The sequence below is a fragment of the Zingiber officinale genome, chromosome 4B (genome assembly GCF_018446385.1).
Source record: "Zingiber officinale cultivar Zhangliang chromosome 4B, Zo_v1.1, whole genome shotgun sequence".
Taxonomy (NCBI): Eukaryota; Viridiplantae; Streptophyta; class Magnoliopsida; order Zingiberales; family Zingiberaceae; genus Zingiber; species Zingiber officinale.
The window spans coordinates 138,952,855-138,973,042 of NC_055993.1; the positions used below are offsets into that span (position 1 = coordinate 138,952,855).

A 20,188-nucleotide genomic window follows, 5' to 3' on the forward strand; every position below is an offset into this window, starting at 1 on the left:
TCAGCCTCTCCGTGATGTGACGGCAAGATCGTACGATTTTGTGTACGGCCTAATCCTCAGACATGCTTCTGCTTATATCTCATATCCTGAGCCGAGCGCATAGGCCGCTCGGCACCCTTTATACCCTCGCCCCTATTTGGCCGAACGGACAACCCCCTCGGCCCTTGGCCCCGGCCGAGCGGACTCCCGCTCGGCCCTTCGGTCTTCCTGCCCTGGCGTCGGAAACATGAGCCCATGGATGGGCTTATCTCTAGCTCCGTTCGGACCTACCCATCCACTCGGTTCGGCCATCCTCCGCACAGCCTTTCATCGGTCCTCAGGTTGATCCCCTTCAGGAAGTGGGTTCCCCATTCTTACTGCCGGATCAAAAACTTAATTAATTTCAAATCCTAATTCATTTTAAAACTTTAATTAATTTCAAAACTTTAATTAATTTCATAACTTAATTTCAAAATTTTAATTAATTTTAAAAATTAATTTCAAAAATTAGTTAATTTCAAAACGTTAATTAATTTTATAACTTGATTTCAAAAAAAAAAATTCAAAACTAAATTTTAAAACTTTAATTAATTTAAAAACTAAACTTAATTTTAAAAATGAATTTCAAAACTAAAATTTAAAACTTAGGCCCCATGTGTTGAGCCTAACTGGCTCTTAGACCGACTGATTATATATTGAATATCTTAGCAATGAGGGGTGATGAGTCGAGCCTCGATGAGAGTGACTCATTCAAGTACCTATAATTTGATTTTGACCTTGAGTATCGCTGCCACGTTGTGCTTGGATCCACCCACATCAAATTGTATCAATATTGATCCTGTCCGAAAATTATGGAGATGGCTGGTTGGGAAAGTGGTTTCTGGGTTGACCGCGTGTAAAATTCTCTCCACTCTACAACATAAAAAAAAACGTCAGTATCAAGCAAGGGAAGGGGTTCTCAGTGTTGGCCTTCTGACACTCAAGTCAGTCACCAGAAAGATGGAAGGAAGTGGAGTAACAATAAGCATAGACGTGAATAGTGAATAACCTGTACCTCCTCTAGTGCATGGACCCCTCTTTATATAGCGCCCCCACGTGCGACGAGCATGCCCCTCAAGGAGTGAGCACGTTATGCAATTTGTCCTATAAAAGGACCTGTCTGGAAAGTGTCTCTAATATCATAGCTTAATAGGGCATGCAAATCCCTGACAAGACAGTAGAAGCTTCAGTCGTACGATCTGTCTGTTGACCATGTCGCGTTGTCAGCGGCATTATCTCCCAAAGGAATATCAAAGGATATGAGAGGGGTCCCATTGTTTGGCCGAGTGGGAGAGCCGCTCGGCAGGGGATCACCGCCCGATCGACCTCTATTGCTTCCTTATAATGACTCGATTCGATAGATTGTTACGCCCGACCGGACTAATGCTCTGGTCGCCCCAATGTTCCTCTGCTCTGTGATGAGCACCTGATGATCTTGGATATACGGGTGTTCTGCTTTGACTAGCCATTTGTCGGTCGGAAACTGCCCACTCTATCGGCCACTACAGTAGCGCTCCGCCAAGGATGTCGATCGGCTGAGCAAGCCGCGGTGGGGATCCAACTCGCCTCCAAGGATGGCAAGATGGCCTCTCTAAGGACCGAGTTGGAGGCATCCCGATTGACCTTCCAAATTATTCAAGATGCAGAGCTTGATCGGTTTGAAGTCTTCAAGTGTGACTATCTTCGTTCAAACCCCTTCAACGACCGACTTACTGATCGGGCGCTCCGTCTCTTCAATTTAGGCATAGATGAGACCCTCAACCAGCTAAAGGACGGCCACTATCTCCCTACCACAGTGACTAATAAGATCATCAATCGGGAGAAGCTGAACGAGTCGTTGCCAGACGACATGCTGGATTATCTCGAGTGACCTCCCCTCTCTGCTTCGCAGGCCTTCTTTTGTACTCCCTCTAGATGTTATGTATAAAATTTTCTAAGTATTAATGAATGAATGCCCGTTAGGCGCTTCTTCTTTCTGTCAGATTTTGCAAGCATTAATGAATGCACCGTTGTTCGGTTCAAGTGGGGTTGTATACCACTTAGCGTTTGCAAAAATTTTCTAAGTATAATTCCCCACCATCCCGATCGTCGATGTAACTGGTCACTGAGATGTCCGAGTGATCACTTTAGCGTGGCCGAACGCGACCATATTTTAGTGAAAAGCTACTGCTTCTAGCCGCAGTTTGACTTCTTATCAGCTTTATTCTTGGCTTGTATAGCCGTCGATCGGCTTTATTTGCTGTAGGCTCGGTTTTAAAACCCGCTTGACTATTGACATAGATCAGGGTTTATAGTCGCCGCTCAACTATTGACGTAGACAAGGGTTTATAGTCGCCACTCGACTATTGATGTAGATAAGGGTTTATGGTCGCCGCTCGACTTTTAACTTGGCCGGTTGGCGCAAGTGTCTGGGACACTTGTGAATTTTATTCATTGCTCACCTGCATTTAGAGGACGTATGTTGATACAATTTTATCTGGATTTAATCACGCACCTCTCACCCGACCCTATAGGGTTGGAGATGGTTCACGCTCCAAGGTCAGTCGAGCCTTCTCCAGTCCTCGTCTTGCAGGTAATAGGCTGCCAAGTGAAGCTTCTGAATGACTCTATAGGGTCCTCCCCATGGGGCTTTCGGCTTGGTGATGACGCCGACCGGCTTCACCCTTTTCCACACCAAGTTATTGACTTGGAATGACCTTAGGATCACCCTCCGGTTGTAATTTTACTTCATGCATTGCCTGTACGCCATCAGCTAGACAGCGGCCTTATCACACTCTTCGTCCACCAGGTCGAGCTCCATGAGTCTCCACTCGGAGTTTCCATTGTCGTAGAGCTACACACGATCCTCTACTCCAACTTCCACTGGACCACTGCTTCTCCTCCGTACACCAGATGGAACAATGTGACGCCGGTCGCCTCTCTCGGTGTGGTGCGATAGGCCCACAGTACGCTGGGGAGCTCATCAACCCAGCTGCCTCCAGTATGGTCGAGTTGAGCCCGTAACCCCCTAAGGATTTCCCTGTTGGTGACTTCGGCCTGGTCGTTCCTCTAGGGGTAGGTCATCGAGGTGAAAGTCTGCACAATGCCATAACTTTTGCAACATTCCTTGAGCCTCTGTCCTGCGAATTGTCGCCCGTTGTGTGAGATGAGCCAACGAGGGATGCTAAACCGACATAAGATATTTTTTCATATAAATTTGATGACTATATACTCAGTTATCTTGGCTAGCGGTTGGGCCTCCACCCACTTTGAAAAATAATCTACTACGATGAGTAGAAATCTTCGTTGATCGGTTGCCATTAGAAATAGCCCAAGGATGTTCATGCCCCATTGGTCGAACGGACAAGACACAATGGATGCTTTTATCTCCTCGGTGGGTCAGTGTGGGATGTTATGATACCTTTGACATGATAAGCAGGTGGCCACCATCCAAGCGGCATCATCTTGTAATGTGGGTCAAAAGTATCATGCCAACAGGATCTTTCGGGCCAGTGATCTGCCATTCGGATGACTTCCACAAGATCTTTGATGAACCTCCTTCAAGATATATTTGATGTCCTCCGATCCGATGCACTTAAGCAGCAGACTTGAGAAAACTCATTTATAACTGATCCTCAATCAGGGTGAACCACCCGACTCTCCTTTTCAACAAGTGAGCTTCCTCCTGATTGGCCGGGGTGTTGTCCGATCGAAGGAACTCTATTATTGGGGTCCTCCAGTCACTCGGGAAGGCTATTTCGTCCATCCTATCGATGTGTACTACCAGTGACACCTGTTCGATCAGCTGACATATTATGATAGGCGATAACAAACTGGCTAACTTAGCCAGTTTGTTCGTGGCTTGGTTACCTAACCGGGGATTTTCAGTATGAGCACCTCTTAAAAACTGACCTTCAACTTTTTGAAAGCTTTAGCGTATAACTTAAGTCGGGCTTTACTTATCTTGAAACGTGCCCGACAATTGCTATGCTGCCAGCTGAGAATCAGAGTGAATTAGGACTCTAGTGGCTTCTACATGCCGAGTTACTTGTAAACTAGCTATCAATGCCTCATACTCGGCTCTTTATTTGTAGCCCAATAATCCAGTCGCACGGACAACTGCATCCTGTCCTCCCGAGGCGAGATCAAGAGGTTGTCGATCCCGCTTCCTTGCCAAATAGATGAATCATCTACATATATTTTTCAAGTAGCATATGGCTTGGCGTTTTGGAACTCGTTCACAAAATCAGCTAAGGTCTGGGCTTTGATCGCTGATCCTGTCTGAAAATCGTGGAGATGGTTGGCTAGGGATGTGGCTTTTGGGTTGAACGCGTATAGAATTTACTCCGCTCTACAACATAAGAAACATCAGTGCCGGGTCAGGGAACAGATCCTCGGCGTTGGCCCTTCGACGCTCAAGTCAGTCATCGGAAAGATGGAAGGAAGTAGAGCAACAGTGATCATAGGCATGAATAGTGAATAACACGTACCTTCGCCGGTGTATGGACCTCGCTCTATATAGCGCCCTCACGAGCGACATGCACGCCACTCGAGGCATGAGCACGTTCTCCAATTTATCCTATGAAAGGTTTTATCAAGAAAGTATCTCTGATACCATACCTTAACAATGTATGCAAATCCCTAACAAAACAGTAGAAACTTCTGTCATACAATCTGCCTGTTGACCATGTCTCGTTGTCAGCGGCATTATCTCCCAAAAAGATATCAAAGGATATGAGAGGGGTCCCACTGTTTGGATGAGCGCAGAGCTACTCAATCGGGGATCACCACCCGGTCGACCTCTGCTACTTCCCTGCAATGACTCAGTTTGGTGGATTATTTATGTCGACCGGACTAACATTTCGGTCGTCTCAAGGTTCCTCTACTCCGTAATGAGCGTCTGATGATCTTGGATATACGGGTGTTCTTCTTTGACCAGCCATTTGTCGGTCGGGCGTTGCCCGCCCGATCGACCATTGCAATAGAGGTCTACTGGGCCCTCCTTTGGGGAACCTGTTATTTCTATGGCGTTGATCTCCTTGACTTTAACATCTATGTTTGCTACTATCTCCGTCCTTTGATCTGTATTTGGCTGCTGTAGAAAATAATAGGTAGAAGAAAGAAATAATATAAAGCTTTTTGATAATCTTATTACTAAAGTCAATAGGCTTATTTATACAAATTATCTACAACAATAATGGAAAGATTAAATAAATCATACAATTATAATAATTATAAACATAGTAATATAATAAACTTGGAAATATTATATTCATGTCGATCTTGATTGTATGTCAAATATAATAAATCTCAATTGATTGAAATCAATTAGAGATTATTTCAATTACTGTCATTATCCCCCGACAAACTCAATGGGAGTACCTGAACGTTGAGTTTGAGTGCTAACTTGGTGAAACGTTGTCTAGATAATGACTTGGTAAATATATTGACAATTTGATTTTCCGTAAAGATATAAGAAATTGAAAGTTGTCGAGTCGTCACACGCTCGCGAACAAAATGAAAATCAATTTCTACAAGCTTGGTACAAGCATGAAAGACGGGATTTGCCGTGAGATAAGTTACTCCAATATTATCACATTATATTTTAGGCGTAGCAGTTGAGAAAAAGTATAATTCTGAAAGAAAAGATTGTAGCCAAATAATTTCTGACATTGCATTAGTAATAGCTTTATATTCAACTTCAGTACTTGAGCGAGAAACTGTAGGTTGCTTCTTTGAAAGCCAGGAAACAAGATTTGGCCCAAGAAATATAGCATATCCACTAGTAGAACGTCTATCTTTGGGAGATCCAGTCCAATCTGCATCACTATAGACAATTAACTCTCGTGAAGACTGACGATATAAAAGAAGACTATGTAGAATAATGCCTTTGATATATCAAAGAATTCTCTTAACACCTTCCCAATGATGATCAGTAGGAGTATGCATAAATTGACAGGCATGATTCACAGCGAAAGCAATATCGGGTCATGTAATTGTGACATATTATAGGGCACCAACAATACTACGGTAAATCTGGGGGGTCAGACATCAAAGAGGAGGATGAAGGTGTAGTGAAACCACCCTCAATGATCAGTGTGGAGATAGGACGTGCACCATCCATTTTAGCTCATTGTAGGAGTCCAGTAATGTATTTGCTCTGAGAGAGAAGACAACCTTCAGAATGTGAGAGAAACTCTATGCCAAGGAAAAAACGAGCATTGCCAAGATCCCAAATAGGAAACTCTTGATGGATAAGATGTAGTAAAGTAGTAATACCGTCTTGATCACTACCAGTTATTAATATATCATCCACATAAATCAGAACAAATATGGAAAATTCCTTATTACATTTGTAGAATAGGGAAGAGTCTATTTTTGAGTTAAAAAATACCTGAGTATAAAGCCAGGTAGATAGACGATGAAACCATGCACGAGGTGCTTGTCGAAGACCATATATAGACTTTCAAAGTTGGCACACATGTGTTGAAAGTTGCGAGTGGATGAATCTAGGAGGTTGCTCCATATAAACAGTTTCGTCAAGGTGTCCATGAAGGAAAACATTGGAAACATCTATTTGGCGTATTGGTCAATTGGAGATTACAATTATAGACAGTAGCAATCTGATAGTTGTAATTTTGATGAATGGACTAAAAGTATCATTGAAGTCAATACCTGGCTGTTGATTAAAGTCTTTAGCAACAAGGCGAGTTTTGTAACGTTCAGTAGAACCATCTGCACGATACTTAATTCGGTAAACCCATTTAGAGCCCACAATATTCATAGATGGGGTACGAGGGACTAAGCTCCAAGTTGCATTACAAAGAAGAGCATCAAATTCTGTATCCATCGCAACACACCAATTTGGATCTTTGACTGCCTATGTAAAACTAGAAGGTTCAACAAAATTTAAAGAAGCAATAAGAGCATGTGGAAGAGGATAACAAGTGGAAACTGGTTGACATCGTGCATAAATATCACTTAGAGGAAGCATCCGCCAAGGAATATCATCATCAGAGCTACTCGAAGATGAGTGGTCAGACGAATGAGAATCGGAATTAGAGAGTGGATCACCACTAGCCGTCGAGTCTACAGGAACTTGTGGAGATGGAGCAGGACCCAAGATATCATCCCTCCTTGTACTTTCAATATGTCCTGATGAATCAATATGTGGGGCTTCTAGTATATTTCTTGATGATATTAGATAGTTGCCTTGATTATCTAAAGGAGGATCTGAGGTAGCAACTGCAAATGGAAACAGAGATTCATCAAAAGTAACATGTCGAAAAATATATATCCAACCGATCGAAATATGGAGGCAACGGTACCCATGATACAAATTACTATAACCAAAGAAAACATATTGTAAAGAGTGAGGGTTTAACTTGTGCTTAGAATAAGGTCATAGCCAAGGATAACATGCGCAACCAAAGATACGAAAGAAGGAGTAATTTGGAAGACAATTATAAAGTCTTTCCAAGGGATACTTATTTTGAAGTAGTAGAGTGGGTAAACGATTGATAAGGTAGACTGCAGTTTGGACGGCATCATCCCAAAATTTAAGTGGAACCGAGGCATGATTAAGAAGAGCTAAGGCAGTTTCAACCACATGACGATGTTTTCTCTCGGCGGATCCATTTTGTTCAGGAGTGTCGGGACAAGAGACTCGATGGATGATGTCAGAGGAAGTAAGATAACGATGAAGCGCTTGATACTCCCCACCCCAATCAGAATGAAGAGAGAGGATTTTACGATCAAAATAGCTCTCAACTTATTTTTGAAAGCGACAAAAAATATCAAAGAGATCAAATTTTCTTTTCATAGGAAAAATTCAAGTAAACTTGCTGAAATTGTCAATAAAAATAACATAATAAAGAAAACCATGATTAGATAAAATAGAAGCAGGACTCCACACATCAGAGTGAATAATTTCTAAAAGAAAACTAGATGTGCGAGAAACAGACATAAAAGGTAATTTATGATATTTTGCTTTCATGCAAGCTTCACATAAATGAGAAGAGGAGGCTAAAGAAATTGGTAAACCATACTGGTTAATGATATTCTGAACAACACGTAGAGACGGATGATCAAGACGTACCTGCCAAGAGAATTTATCAGTGTATTCTCCAACAAACGCATTAGTATAGATGGGTTGAAGATGATAAAGACCGTCTTTAATATTTCCTCGGAGTAGAATAGTTCCTGTCGCAGGATCCTTCATAAGACAATGATTAGGATGAAATTCAAAGAACACATTATTATCAAGACCAAACTGACGGACGGAAAGTAAATTTTTAGTAATAGAAGGAACATGAAGAGTGTTGCGTATGTGAAAAGTACGACCATATGAATGAAAGGATGAGTTTCCAATGTGAGCAATTTGCAAACCTGAGTCATTGCCTATTTGTATCATGTCGGGTCCATGGTAAGGTAACTGTAAGAATATTATACTCCAGTGTAACATAATGAGTTGCTCTAGAATCCGGATGCCATCCTGGGGTTTCAGGAACCGATGACGTTGCATTAGGAGGGATAGAGAGTGAAAATGCTCCAAAATTAGATGATTGAGTACTAGATTGCCAAGATGAGGGAGGGGGTCGACTTGATGATACAGGTCCTCCTCGAAAATTTCAATCATATCTTTTATAACAATTTTGAGCATAATGACCATAAGTGAAGCAAATCTGACAGCGTCCTCAACCTCGACCTCGACCCCGACCTTTGAAACCTCCAAACTGATTTTGTTGACCATATTGGGGAGGAGGCTGATTATGTTGATCAGGTTGTGGAGCCTTGCTAATCATGTGTGCCGATAAAGATAGAGAATCTGACATCCTTTGAAATTGTATTTGTAGAAGTCTTTTATGAGAGGATAACATACCATGAAGTGTTTCAAGTGACATTTGATCCATGCGAGTCGTCACACTAGGAATAAAGCTATCATATTGAGGACCTAAACCTGCAAGAATATGCATTAATAGTTCTAAATCAGAGACTGGATGTCCAATTGCAGCTAGGTTATTGGCAATGGTCTTGATTGATTGCATAATCATTGATGGAGACATCTCCTCTTTGTACATACTGTAATTGTAGACGAAGTTGGAGAACTCATGCTTGAGAGTGAGATGAAAAAGAATGATCAAGAGTTTTCCAAACCTGGCGCGAAGTGTTGAGCCCAACGAGCATATGAAATATAAACTCATTAATTGATGAAATTAATCAAGTCAAGACTAATTGATCCTTCTTAAATCAAATAGTATAGGATGAATCATCTTTATGAGGTGGAGATAAACTACCATTAACATGACCAACTAAATCATGAACATAAAGTAAAGGAAAAAATTATAATTTTCATAATAAATAATTATCATAATCCAATTTAATTAAGAAAGAAGAAATCATAGAAATTGAAAAAGAAGTATTTTATGATGGTAAAAAATTTCAATAGACTCAAGAGAAAGACATATATTTTTTTTATTTTTTTTCTCTCTCACGTTTTTTTTCTCACTTTTTGTTTTTTTTTTCTCTCTCACGTCTCTCTCTGTTTTTTTTTGCTTTTTTTTTCTCACGTTTTTTTTCGGCTTTGTTTTTTGTTCGCACGTTTTTTTTTTTTTTTTTCTTTCTTCTCTGTTTTTTTCCCTTGCTTTTTTTTTTTTTTGTTATTTTTACGAAAAGGCCAAACAAATGGAGAAAAATAATAATAAAACAGATAAATACTCAACGAAATTTTCTGAAGTTATCGTACTATAGCCGATGATATCAAATTAATACGTAAAAATTTGTTTAGTCGTGTAGTTGTTGAAGTTCCTGAGATTGTCGTATAAAATTGACAAGAAAAGATATTGATGTCAAAATTAGTAGCAAATAATATCGACCGTCGAAATTTACTATGAGACTGTAAGATATTGTTGGCTAATGTTATAGAAATCTGGCGCTGAAATTAAGATGTTGGAAGAGAAATTAAAGAAGAAAGATGATAATTTTGAGAAAAGATAAAAAAAAGAAATGATCATGTCTTTAATACCATGTAGAAAATAATAAGTAGAAAAAAGAAATAATATAAAATTTTTTTGATAATTTTATTACTAAAATTAATAAATTTATTTATATAAATTATCTACAACAATAATAGAAAGAATAAATATGTCGATCTTTGATTATATGTTAAATATAATAAATCTTAATTAATTAAAATTAATTAGAAATTATTTATATTATTGTCATTAGCTGCCCCATATCACGGCATCGGATATAAATTTGGACGAGAAGTCAGTTTGTTGGTATCATTTTGATTGGAATAATCCAGCGATCTATTGCCCAAGGCGGCTGGCTTCGGCATGTTGTCTCAATCTTCTCTTTTGCTCATTATTGCTTCGTGGTTTCTCTTCTTCGTGTTCTGCCTCCGGTGGACGCGGGCCAAGAAAACACCGGTCGGCCATCCCCCTGCTGTGCCGGGTCTCCCTGTCTTTGGGAACCTCCACCAGATCAGTTCCCTCCCGCACCGCTCCCTGCGAGCGCTCGCAGAGAAGCATGGCCCCGTCATGCTCCTCCGCTTGGGCCGCGTCCCCACCGTCGTGGTCTCCTCGTCGGCCGGCGCCCAAGAGGTTTTGAAGACCCGCGACCTCACCTTCGCGAGTCGCCCGGACTCGAGCCTCGCCGACCGACTCTTCTACCGTTCGCAGGAGATTCTCTTCAGCAAGTACGGCGAGCCGTGGCGCCAAATGCGGCGCATCGGCGTCCTCCACCTCCTCGGCCAGAAGCAGGTGCACTCCTTCCGAAAGGTCCGCGAGGAGGAGGCCGCCGCCCTCGTCGCCAGGATCCGCGCCGCCGCCGGAGGCCCGGTTAACTTGAGCGACATGATCATCGACTTCACGAGCGACCTCACCTGCAGGGTGGCTCTGGGCCGGACGTACGCCGACGCCAAGGGCGGTGGCAGCCAGCTCCGGGCTCTCTCCGGGGAGTTCATGGAGGTCATGGGCCTGTTCCCGGTGCGCGACTACATCCCCTGGCTGGCCTGGATCGATTGGCTGAGTGGCCTGGACGGCAGAGCGAAGAGGATCGGGCTGGAGTTCGACGCTCTGCTCGAGAAAGTCATAGCTGAGCATCGCCGGAGGAAGCTCACCGCCAAAATCGACGCTGACGACATGGATCCGGTCGACATCTTGCTCTCTTTGGGCGATAGCAACGAAGACGGCGCTGCCGCTTCTTCCTCCTCCAACATTTCGCTCACCATATACAACATCAAAGGCATCATTTTGGTAGGCTAATAAGTCTATTTACATATTTACTCATATATTGTTAAGAAATATAATATATTACTATTTTATTAAAAATCTCCCTCTTAACTAGGGGTGTCAATTCGGGTGGGTCGGGTCGGGTTGGGTCGGGTTGAGTTTTTTTTTTTTTTTTTTTAACCCAACCCGAACCCCAACCGAACCCGAGTTCCACCCAAAACTATCAGTGATCTAAAATTCGAGACTCAGTTATAACGTATTATTATGAATTTTTTTCATCATTAATTTTTTCTAGTTGTTTTATATAAAAAAAAAATATAGTTCTCTTTACTCTCATATCTTAGAATTGATAACGCTATGATAAAAAAGCTTCTATAAATATTTTAGACCGACAATGTTAAAAAATATACTTTTCTTAGTTTTTTTTACTAAAATAAGTATAATATTAAATTAAAATAATTTTTACATAGGGAAACCTGTTACAGTAGTCACTATTGCATAGGTTTGACGAATCACACTAGAAAATCCAAACAATTTGAATTTTTGGAATCACACTATATATTATTTCACTATGAAAAAAGTAAATTTGCATATGTCGCTTCTATTTTTATGGTCATTATCTAGACGACGACATGTATATGTCGCTTATTCCTGTGTTTTACATGTATATCTTCCTTTTGCAGGACATGATTGTCGGTGGAACTGACACGACGACAGCAACGCTGGAATGGGCAATGGCGGAGCTAATCCGGCACCCGGAAGAAATGACAAAAGTGCAAGAGGAGATCCGGCGAGTCGCCGGACCCAGAGGAGAAGAAATAAGAGAAGAGGCCTTAGAAGGGATGGAGCAATTGAAGGCGGTGCTCAAGGAGACACTCCGTTTGCACCCTCCAGGTCCTCTGCTGCTCCCTCGAGAAGCCATGGAGACCACCGAGCTCCAGGGCTACAGCATCCCCAAAGGCACGAGGGTGGTCGTCAATGGCTGGGCGATCGCAAGAGATCCTGCTTTGTGGGATAAGGCCGAAGAGTTTCTTCCGGAGAGGTTCCTGGCCGATTCCGGCGCCGGTGCACTCGACTTCAAGGGGATCGACTTCAGGTACCTGCCGTTTGGAGCAGGGCGGAGAGGCTGCCCGGGCTCCGGGTTCGCCATGGCCACCCTGGAGGTTGTCCTCGCGAGCTTGTTGTACCATTTCGACTGGGAGATGCCTGGCGGGATGACCGCGGAGGAGATGGATATGGACGAGGTGTTTGGGCTCGTCATGCAAAAGAAATCGAGCGTGATTCTACGAGGAAGGCCCTTCAAAGATTAGGCATCTAAACCACATGCATATCTAGTCAAATAATTTGTCAACTCTCGTACTTGTTTACTTGATGCGGCAAAAGTCAACTCTCCTTTATATTTGTTTTTTTCTCGTGCTGACGACAGCGAGGTGCCGCCCATGATCGCCGAAAATTTCCGATCGAATTGATCATCAATCGGATTGGAAAATCTAAAATCTATATTATGAAATAATAATAATAATAATAATAATAATAATAAATATCAATTTTTCAGACTTAATCACGAAGATGATAATTCCATCTATATATATATAGAAAATTTTCATCGACTAATAACATAAATTTAAAAGTACTAGTGACTTATTGTTTGTAGTGTTATCTTTCTCACAGTTTGTTTACTATTATAATTGACTCGTGAATATCTTATTAATTGGGGAAGTATTTTATCATTATACTGTGGTTAGGGGCTATGTTGAAATTAATTATGCCCTTTGGATTATGGTGCAGCGATAGGACATTCAGATTGTCTCCCAGATATTTACGATTCGAACCCCAACTATGATGAATTTATAAAAAATTTTCTTCCAAATGGGGTACGCAACTAAAGGATGTAAGAAGGATGCAAGGCTCCTAGACTGTCCACTGCGAGTATTTCTCAATTTATCTTGATGACCGATGAAAAATTTTTATAGGACCGGATCAATCATCTAAGTTTGACGTTACCCATTTAATTAATCAATTTTTTTATATTAAAATTAATTACATAAGAATAAGTATTCAGTTAACATCTAATCGAATTAATTATTTTTAAATTAATTGGACAGATGGAATATTTAGGCCTGATCGGACTACGACAAAATGGCTAAGTAAAGATGTAGTTAGGATCTAAATTATCTAAGGCCGGCCTGACTATAATTAATATAATAAATTGATTAATTTAAAATATAAATAAGAAGTTTGTGAATATTAATTTTTTAAAATATAGAATAAAAGTATTTAATATTTAATACTATTGAAATTGTGCTCGGTTATTCTAAAATCAAACTGTGATTACGTGCTTGGAAAAATATTTTAGAAAAAATAGTTGATTTAAATTTAAAGTCTAGTGGAAAAAATATTTGATTGGATGAGGTGTGTTTCTTGTTCCGGTGATCACGATCTGGACAATGAAATTTTTTGTATTTAGATTCGGACAAAATCTAATTTGACTTTTAGTATCCAGTAGGCGTAGATAGGATTATCGACTAGGAGGGATGCTTTTCAACCTAGAGAAATAATTTTTAAAAAATTTAAACATTAGTGTAGATTAATTTCTTAATCTAAATTTTAAATTTAAAGAGATGAAAACTAAATTTAAATTAAAAAAATTGACCTTAACCATTGGTTTTAGTTGAAAGTTGATTCTCAAGTTTATTTATAACTTAAAAATCAAAGAATCATGTATGATTTCGTTTCCTTATAATATTTAGTATTCCTACCTACGATATCTTTGTACGATAATCATCTCAACTATAAGGAGGAAGGGGAAGAAAAAAATAATTAAAAGAGAGGGATGAGCGAAAGTATGGTGGTGTCATACGGCATGATGGGGTTGTGCGTAGAAAAAAGAGAGAAAGCAAAATAAAAGAGAAAATTTCCTTAAAAATATCTTAATTTGTTTTAAATAGATTGAATCTGTTTAAATCTTAAATTTGGTTCGACCATAATTTGACTTGTTGGGACACTTTGCAGTTAAACAGAGAGTGAATTGCTTTTCACGCTTCGATAATGATTATTTGCAGCGGAATAGATTCGAAGCAAGCTCCCAATATTAACACAAGATTTTACTTGGTATCCATCTCAAGAAGAGATGACTAATCCAAGGATCCACACAACACACTCTCCACTAAAAAAAAAACTCTTTCTCAGAACAACCAAAGGTAGAGAAACATCTTACAACACTGACACAAGCATACAACTCAACAAAAGAAATAAATACAAGAATACAAGGGAAAATCTCCTTCTTGCTTGAACTCATGTAGCTTGTAGATGCCCTTAACCTTGGAAGTGCAATAACACTTATCTCCAAGATGCTTCAAGAAGTAGCGATGAGTAGACATAAGGTCGGTGAAGAGAACGGGAGAACTTCTAAGCGTTTGAACCTCGCCAACGGCTTTATCCTGTCGCGATGATCTCAATCAATTGTCACATCAGATCCACACAATCCCAACCATCCAAAGCCTGCATCCTGCGCAACGGTTATATGCCAATCGATTGGGGAGACTTTGATCCATCGGCCGATCGATTCAAAGCACCTCTCGCAGATAAACCTAGAATCGATTAACTGATCGATTCAAGCTGCGTCGCAATCTCGAGAGATAATAAACTTCAATCGATCAACCGATCTATTAGAGTATCCCAGTCGATCGATTGATTAATTGGAGAGCACACTATGTTCTTCGTGCGAGTGACCTCCAATCGATCATCTGATCAATTGGTGTAGCCCTGATAAATCAGTTTATATTGTGAAATGGGTATCAAAAGAATTAAGTGACCGAATTCATTCTACATTAATATATCATAGGGATGACTCAGGTTGTCTCCCAATGAATGTAACAATAATGATATCTTAGGATCAATTTATTTGGAAATGGGGTTTTAGATTTCATTGAGTTCTTGAACTAAGGAATGAAAAGTAAAACAAATAACGAAACTAAACCTAATGCAATAGAAGGAAATCCTAACTAATCATCAACAATGAATCCACAACGTATTGTCACCCTACACTATAAAAACCATCATCAACAGAATTAAACTAAGGAATACAATAGCAAGACAAGTATGAGACTAAACTAAACCAACTACTGCATCTTGAATTAAAAAGGGCTAATCATAACATAATCAAAATAGGAACGAGACCAGAGCAAAACAGAATTAACTCCTCTTGATACCAAGAACATGTAATAGAAATCCAACCATTTGCCACATGGAAGGAGATCGATTCATGTCCGCAAAGATGAATGCCATAGAAATAGAACTACAACTTCATCTAACCTAAACAATTCAGATCTATGCACCCAGATAGCATCAAAAATAGTAAGTTCAGCTAGAAAATGACAAGAAATAGACATTGAATCTAAACCTGGGAAAGGAGATGAAACCAGATTAGCTGTGGAAACCCAAGCATTCAATGATCTCAACGAAGATGTCTCGATCTTTCAAATGGTGAAGAATTGATCAGCTAGGAAGAACGTTCGGCGATAAAGATCGGTGTCGACTGGATGATGGGCACAGAATTTCGAAGAAAATGGTAAACCCTTATCTCCTTCGTAACTCCGGCCTTCTTCTTCTCGTCTTGAAACATATCAGGGAAGAAAAAGGATGGCTTGCGACTGGAAATGGAGCAGAAATCAGCGGGGGTCAGAAGCAAACACTTCTGATCTTCATATGAGTGTAGAGCTTCAAGAAAGGAAGATCGTTGGCTGGAAGACAAAGGAAATAGCTCAAACCACTTAATTCCTCCACCTTCTCTGCTTCTTCTTCCTCGCTCAAAGTCGCGGCAGAGTTGGCGAAGATGGAATGAACAGATAGATTTTATAAGGTTAAAGTGGCGTCGACATTACTGATGGGTGGATGTCAGCTGGAGGAAGGGTTGCCCTTAACCTCACTTGCTCGTCGGTGGTGGAAATGGATCAAGATCGCCCTCCTCTATTTTCACGCAAGAACAACACTGTAGCAACTTGACGAACCCCCCCCCCCCCCTTCCCGGCTCACACTGTAGCTTCTCAGCCCCTTTAAATCTAATAAGATTTGAATGAACGGTGGAGATTCTTCGGATCTAGATCAACGACAAGTTCATTTCTAATCTGGATCAAAATCATTAGATCTTGATCTATGGTGATGATCTACTCTTCCTTAAGCTTGGATGGGTCAGATTATTTTGAATGGCTCAGATCTCCTCAGATCTTGATTGTGTTGGAATATCAAGGTTATTTTGGTGTGATCAACAAGTTAAGTTAGGTACTGTGTGTTTTTAACCTTATGTCTAAGTGTGCAGGAGCTTAGGAGCACAGGTAGTCGAGCGGAAGACGCAGCTAGCGAGAAGGATGGCACGCGGTGCGTCCGAGGGATGAGGCGCTGCGGAAGAGTATATCGGCGGACGAGAAGGAAGCGTGCAGTGGTTCCGAGGGACGAGAAGCCGAAGCGGAAGACTACTCAGGGAGCAAGAGACGTAGCTAGCAAGAAGGCCGGCACGAGGTACGACCGAGGGACGAAGAGTGCGGATTAGTACGCTGGCGGACGAGAAGGAAGCACGCGACGATTCCGAGGGACGAGAAGGAAGCACGCGACGATTCCGAGGGACGAGAAGTCGGAGCGGAAGCCTGCTCGAGAAAACCGGAAGTTGGGTTCGGGTGAGTCATATTCCGGATGGTAGAAATCACCCAAGCGAGCGGAAGACTCGTGCATGGAAGGTTAGTTGTGGTAGCCGCAGCTCTACTAGTCGCTGTCTAACGCGCTCCACTCTCGCTAGCTAGCTTATGTGTCTCTCCCGCCTCGCCGAGCAGATCGTCAAAGTGGGTGACCAGCTTTAGGTCGCGACTGACCAGCTTTAGGTCGCGACTCTCTAACTCGGCCATGCTCGCAACATTGATTTCTACATCTGCAAGCCTGCTCTTGCCGGCCAGACGTGCCCTTAAGCATGATTTGGGCTACAAAAAAGGAAGAAAAATCAGTTAGATTCAAAAATCAGAAGAAGCAAGAGCATACCTAAGTTGGACGGCAGACGCATGCGGATCAGACTTAGTCTAAACACGTATAGGATGCTCTCCAACAGTAGTTGATGAATATGATATTTCTGACCGACCAAATTGGAGGCTACTTAGAGATAGCCCGATCGGCTTAGATATTGCTCGAGTGACGGAGGCGTCATCACTTCCATCTACAATTGGTCAGGAAGTCGGGCCGATTGGGAAAGCGAACGAAGAAGTAGTGTTCCCTCCAGTACTTATTAGAGAAAGACATCTTATCTAAAAATATGGATCTGACTCGGGCTTAGAACAGAAAGGTCCCCAGCTCGGACAATTTAGGATAATAAAAGTAATGGAAGACCTGAGGCATTAAAGGAATGTCGTGCAGATGAAATAATACGACAACCCCGCACAACAACCTAAACGAGTTCGGCACTAGTTGATGTTGGGAAATGTGGAATATTTACAAAAGGTAGAAAAGAAAGGATGAACGGAAAATCAAAGATCGACGCAAAATTGGTCCTTAAAGAAGGGTAGTAAGTCGATTGGAGGTTCATGGGGCCGTTCATAGGCGGAGTTAATGACTATTTGATAGTCAGAGGGGAAATGGTAGGTATATTTCATTTGGTCTATCTCGTCCCTATTAAATTTGGACGCGGTGGAAGAGTATCACAGCCCGAAGATGGGCACAGAAGGTTGCGGAGAATCGGCCATCAAAAGCAAAGAAATCGAAAAGAAGTGACACACGGATTCAACGAAAGGAAGAAAGAAGAACCTTACTGAGAAAGGTCGCCGACGAAGATGAGGAGGAGAAGCGTTGCAGAGAGTTCTCGAAGACGAAAGCGCAAGGCAATGTGAAGACGACGGCGAGAAGATGAAAGTTTATAAACCTCGCGGTCGATCGCCAAGAGCCGCCCGATCAAGGGTTACGTAAAACTAGGATGAAATCTGGCCTTGGATTTGAAAAGGCCTGTGACAACATCAGCGGATATCCACTTGTCACATCAAACATGTAACGACAGAAGGTAGGACATGTGGCAGTCGACTATGGAAAGACATTAATGGGACTTAATTAAAAGGCATGGTTGCGTGCTTTGCCATAATGATCAAAGATTTACATAGTCTTCCAGAAATTTAGATGATGTCAACTACTATGAAAAGACGCTCATTCAAGAAAGTGCAGATAAATAAAAAAATTTGCTAAGTGTTGTCGTCAACCACCCCGATCGGGTTCGCAGAGAAAGGAAGTTCGGTCGGCAAATGAGATCTTCGAGTCAGCAAAAATTTTGATGCTCATTTAGTAGAACGGTGATTGGGCTCAAGCTAATAAAATAAGGTCGAGCGACAATTAGAAGACATTAGCCAATCAGCAGCCAGAGCACAAAGAGTGTCCGAGCGGCGGAAGGTCACCTGAAGCACTACTCGCTCAGTCAGTCGGACTTACAGCCTCCTTTGACTAGACTTGAGGGAAAAGCTTATGATGTGGTGATAAAGGAGGGCCCACTAAGTGCGAGTCAAAGGACAGAGATAACAGCCGACGTAGAGATCAAAGTCAATGAGGTCAACGCCAGAGAACCAATGAGCTCACCAAAGGGGGGCCGAGCGGAGCTCTCCTGCAATGACCGATTGGGAACGAACTGCCCGACCGGCAAAGGGATGGTCCGAACAGAACACATATATAGCCAAGATCATAAGGCACTCATCACGGAGCAGAGGAACGTTGGATGATTAGATCATTAGTCTGGTCGAGCGAAAACAAGCTATCGAGTCGATTTACTGCAGGGAAGAGCAGTCGAGTCCGATCGAACGAAGGAGTTCCCAACCGAGCGGCTATCCCGCTCGGACAGGCAGAGAGATCATTGATGTATCTCTTAATATCTTCCTGGGAGATAGAGTCACTGATATAAGGCATGGTCAACAAGCAGATCGTACGATGGGAGCTTGTACTATCTTGTCAGGGATATGCATACCCTGTTAAGGTATGGTGTCAAAGATATTTTCCTGACATGTCATTTCATAAGATAAATTAAAGAACGTGACCACACCTCGAGGAGCGTGCACGTCACCCACTAGGGTACTATATAAAAGGAGGGTCCATACACTAGCGGAGGTACGCGTTATTCACTATTCATATTTGTGTTTGTTTTTCTTTCCTCTTTCCGGTGACTGATTTGAACGTCGGAGGGCCAACGCCGACGACCCCTGCCCTAACTCGGCACTGACGTTTCTTGTGTTACAAAATGGAGCACGATCTACATCCAATCAACACAGTAGCCGCATTCCTAATTTATCATCTTTCCGATTTTCGAATAGTATCAGGCCTCATTTTGGTAAACTCTCTCCTCTAAACATCTTGACCTTTCTTGTGTTGCAGAATGAAGCACGATCTACATCTAATTAATACAATAACCACATTCGTTGTAATCTTTCCGATTTTCAGACAAGATCATACCTCATTTTGGTAAACTCTCTCTCTAAGCATCTTGATCTTCTTCCTCTCCATTTAAATCTTCCTTTTGCAGTACATGATAGTCACAGGAACTGACACAATGAAAGTAATTCTAGAATGGGCAATGGCGGAGCTAATCCGACGCCCCGAAGAAATGGCAAAAGTGCGAGAGGAGATCCGGCGAGTCGATGGATTCAGAAGAGAAGAAATAAGATAAGAGGCCTTAGAAGGGATGGAGCAATTGAAGGTGGTGCTGAAGGAGACACTTCGTTTGCAACCCCCAGGTCCTCTGTTGCTCCCTCGAGAATCCACGGAGAGCACCGAGCTCCAAGACTACCACATACCCAAAGGCACGAAGGTTGTCATCAATGGCTGGGCTACCTAACTTATTCAGTTAAGACTCATCGGATGGAGCAAGGTAGACGAACATGAGCTTGATTGATTGGTTGGACTAGACAGGCTAGTCGAGTTGTATAGGTAGGGCATAATGCTTCAGTAAA

At 41.7% G+C, this 20,188-nt stretch overlaps 1 protein-coding gene across 1 annotated transcript; it reads left to right on the plus strand.

Annotated features, from left to right (window-relative positions):
* The first annotated feature begins 10,298 nt into the window (after nt 1–10,298).
* Nucleotides 10,299–12,541, plus strand: LOC121978756 (cytochrome P450 71A1-like). Its single transcript, XM_042531055.1, has 2 exons — nt 10,299–11,255; nt 11,915–12,541. The coding sequence occupies exons 1-2, from the start codon at nt 10,335–10,337 to the stop codon at nt 12,539–12,541; spliced, it is 1,548 nt and encodes a 515-aa protein (XP_042386989.1). The 5' UTR covers nt 10,299–10,334.
* Nucleotides 12,542–20,188: the final 7,647 nt, after the last annotated feature.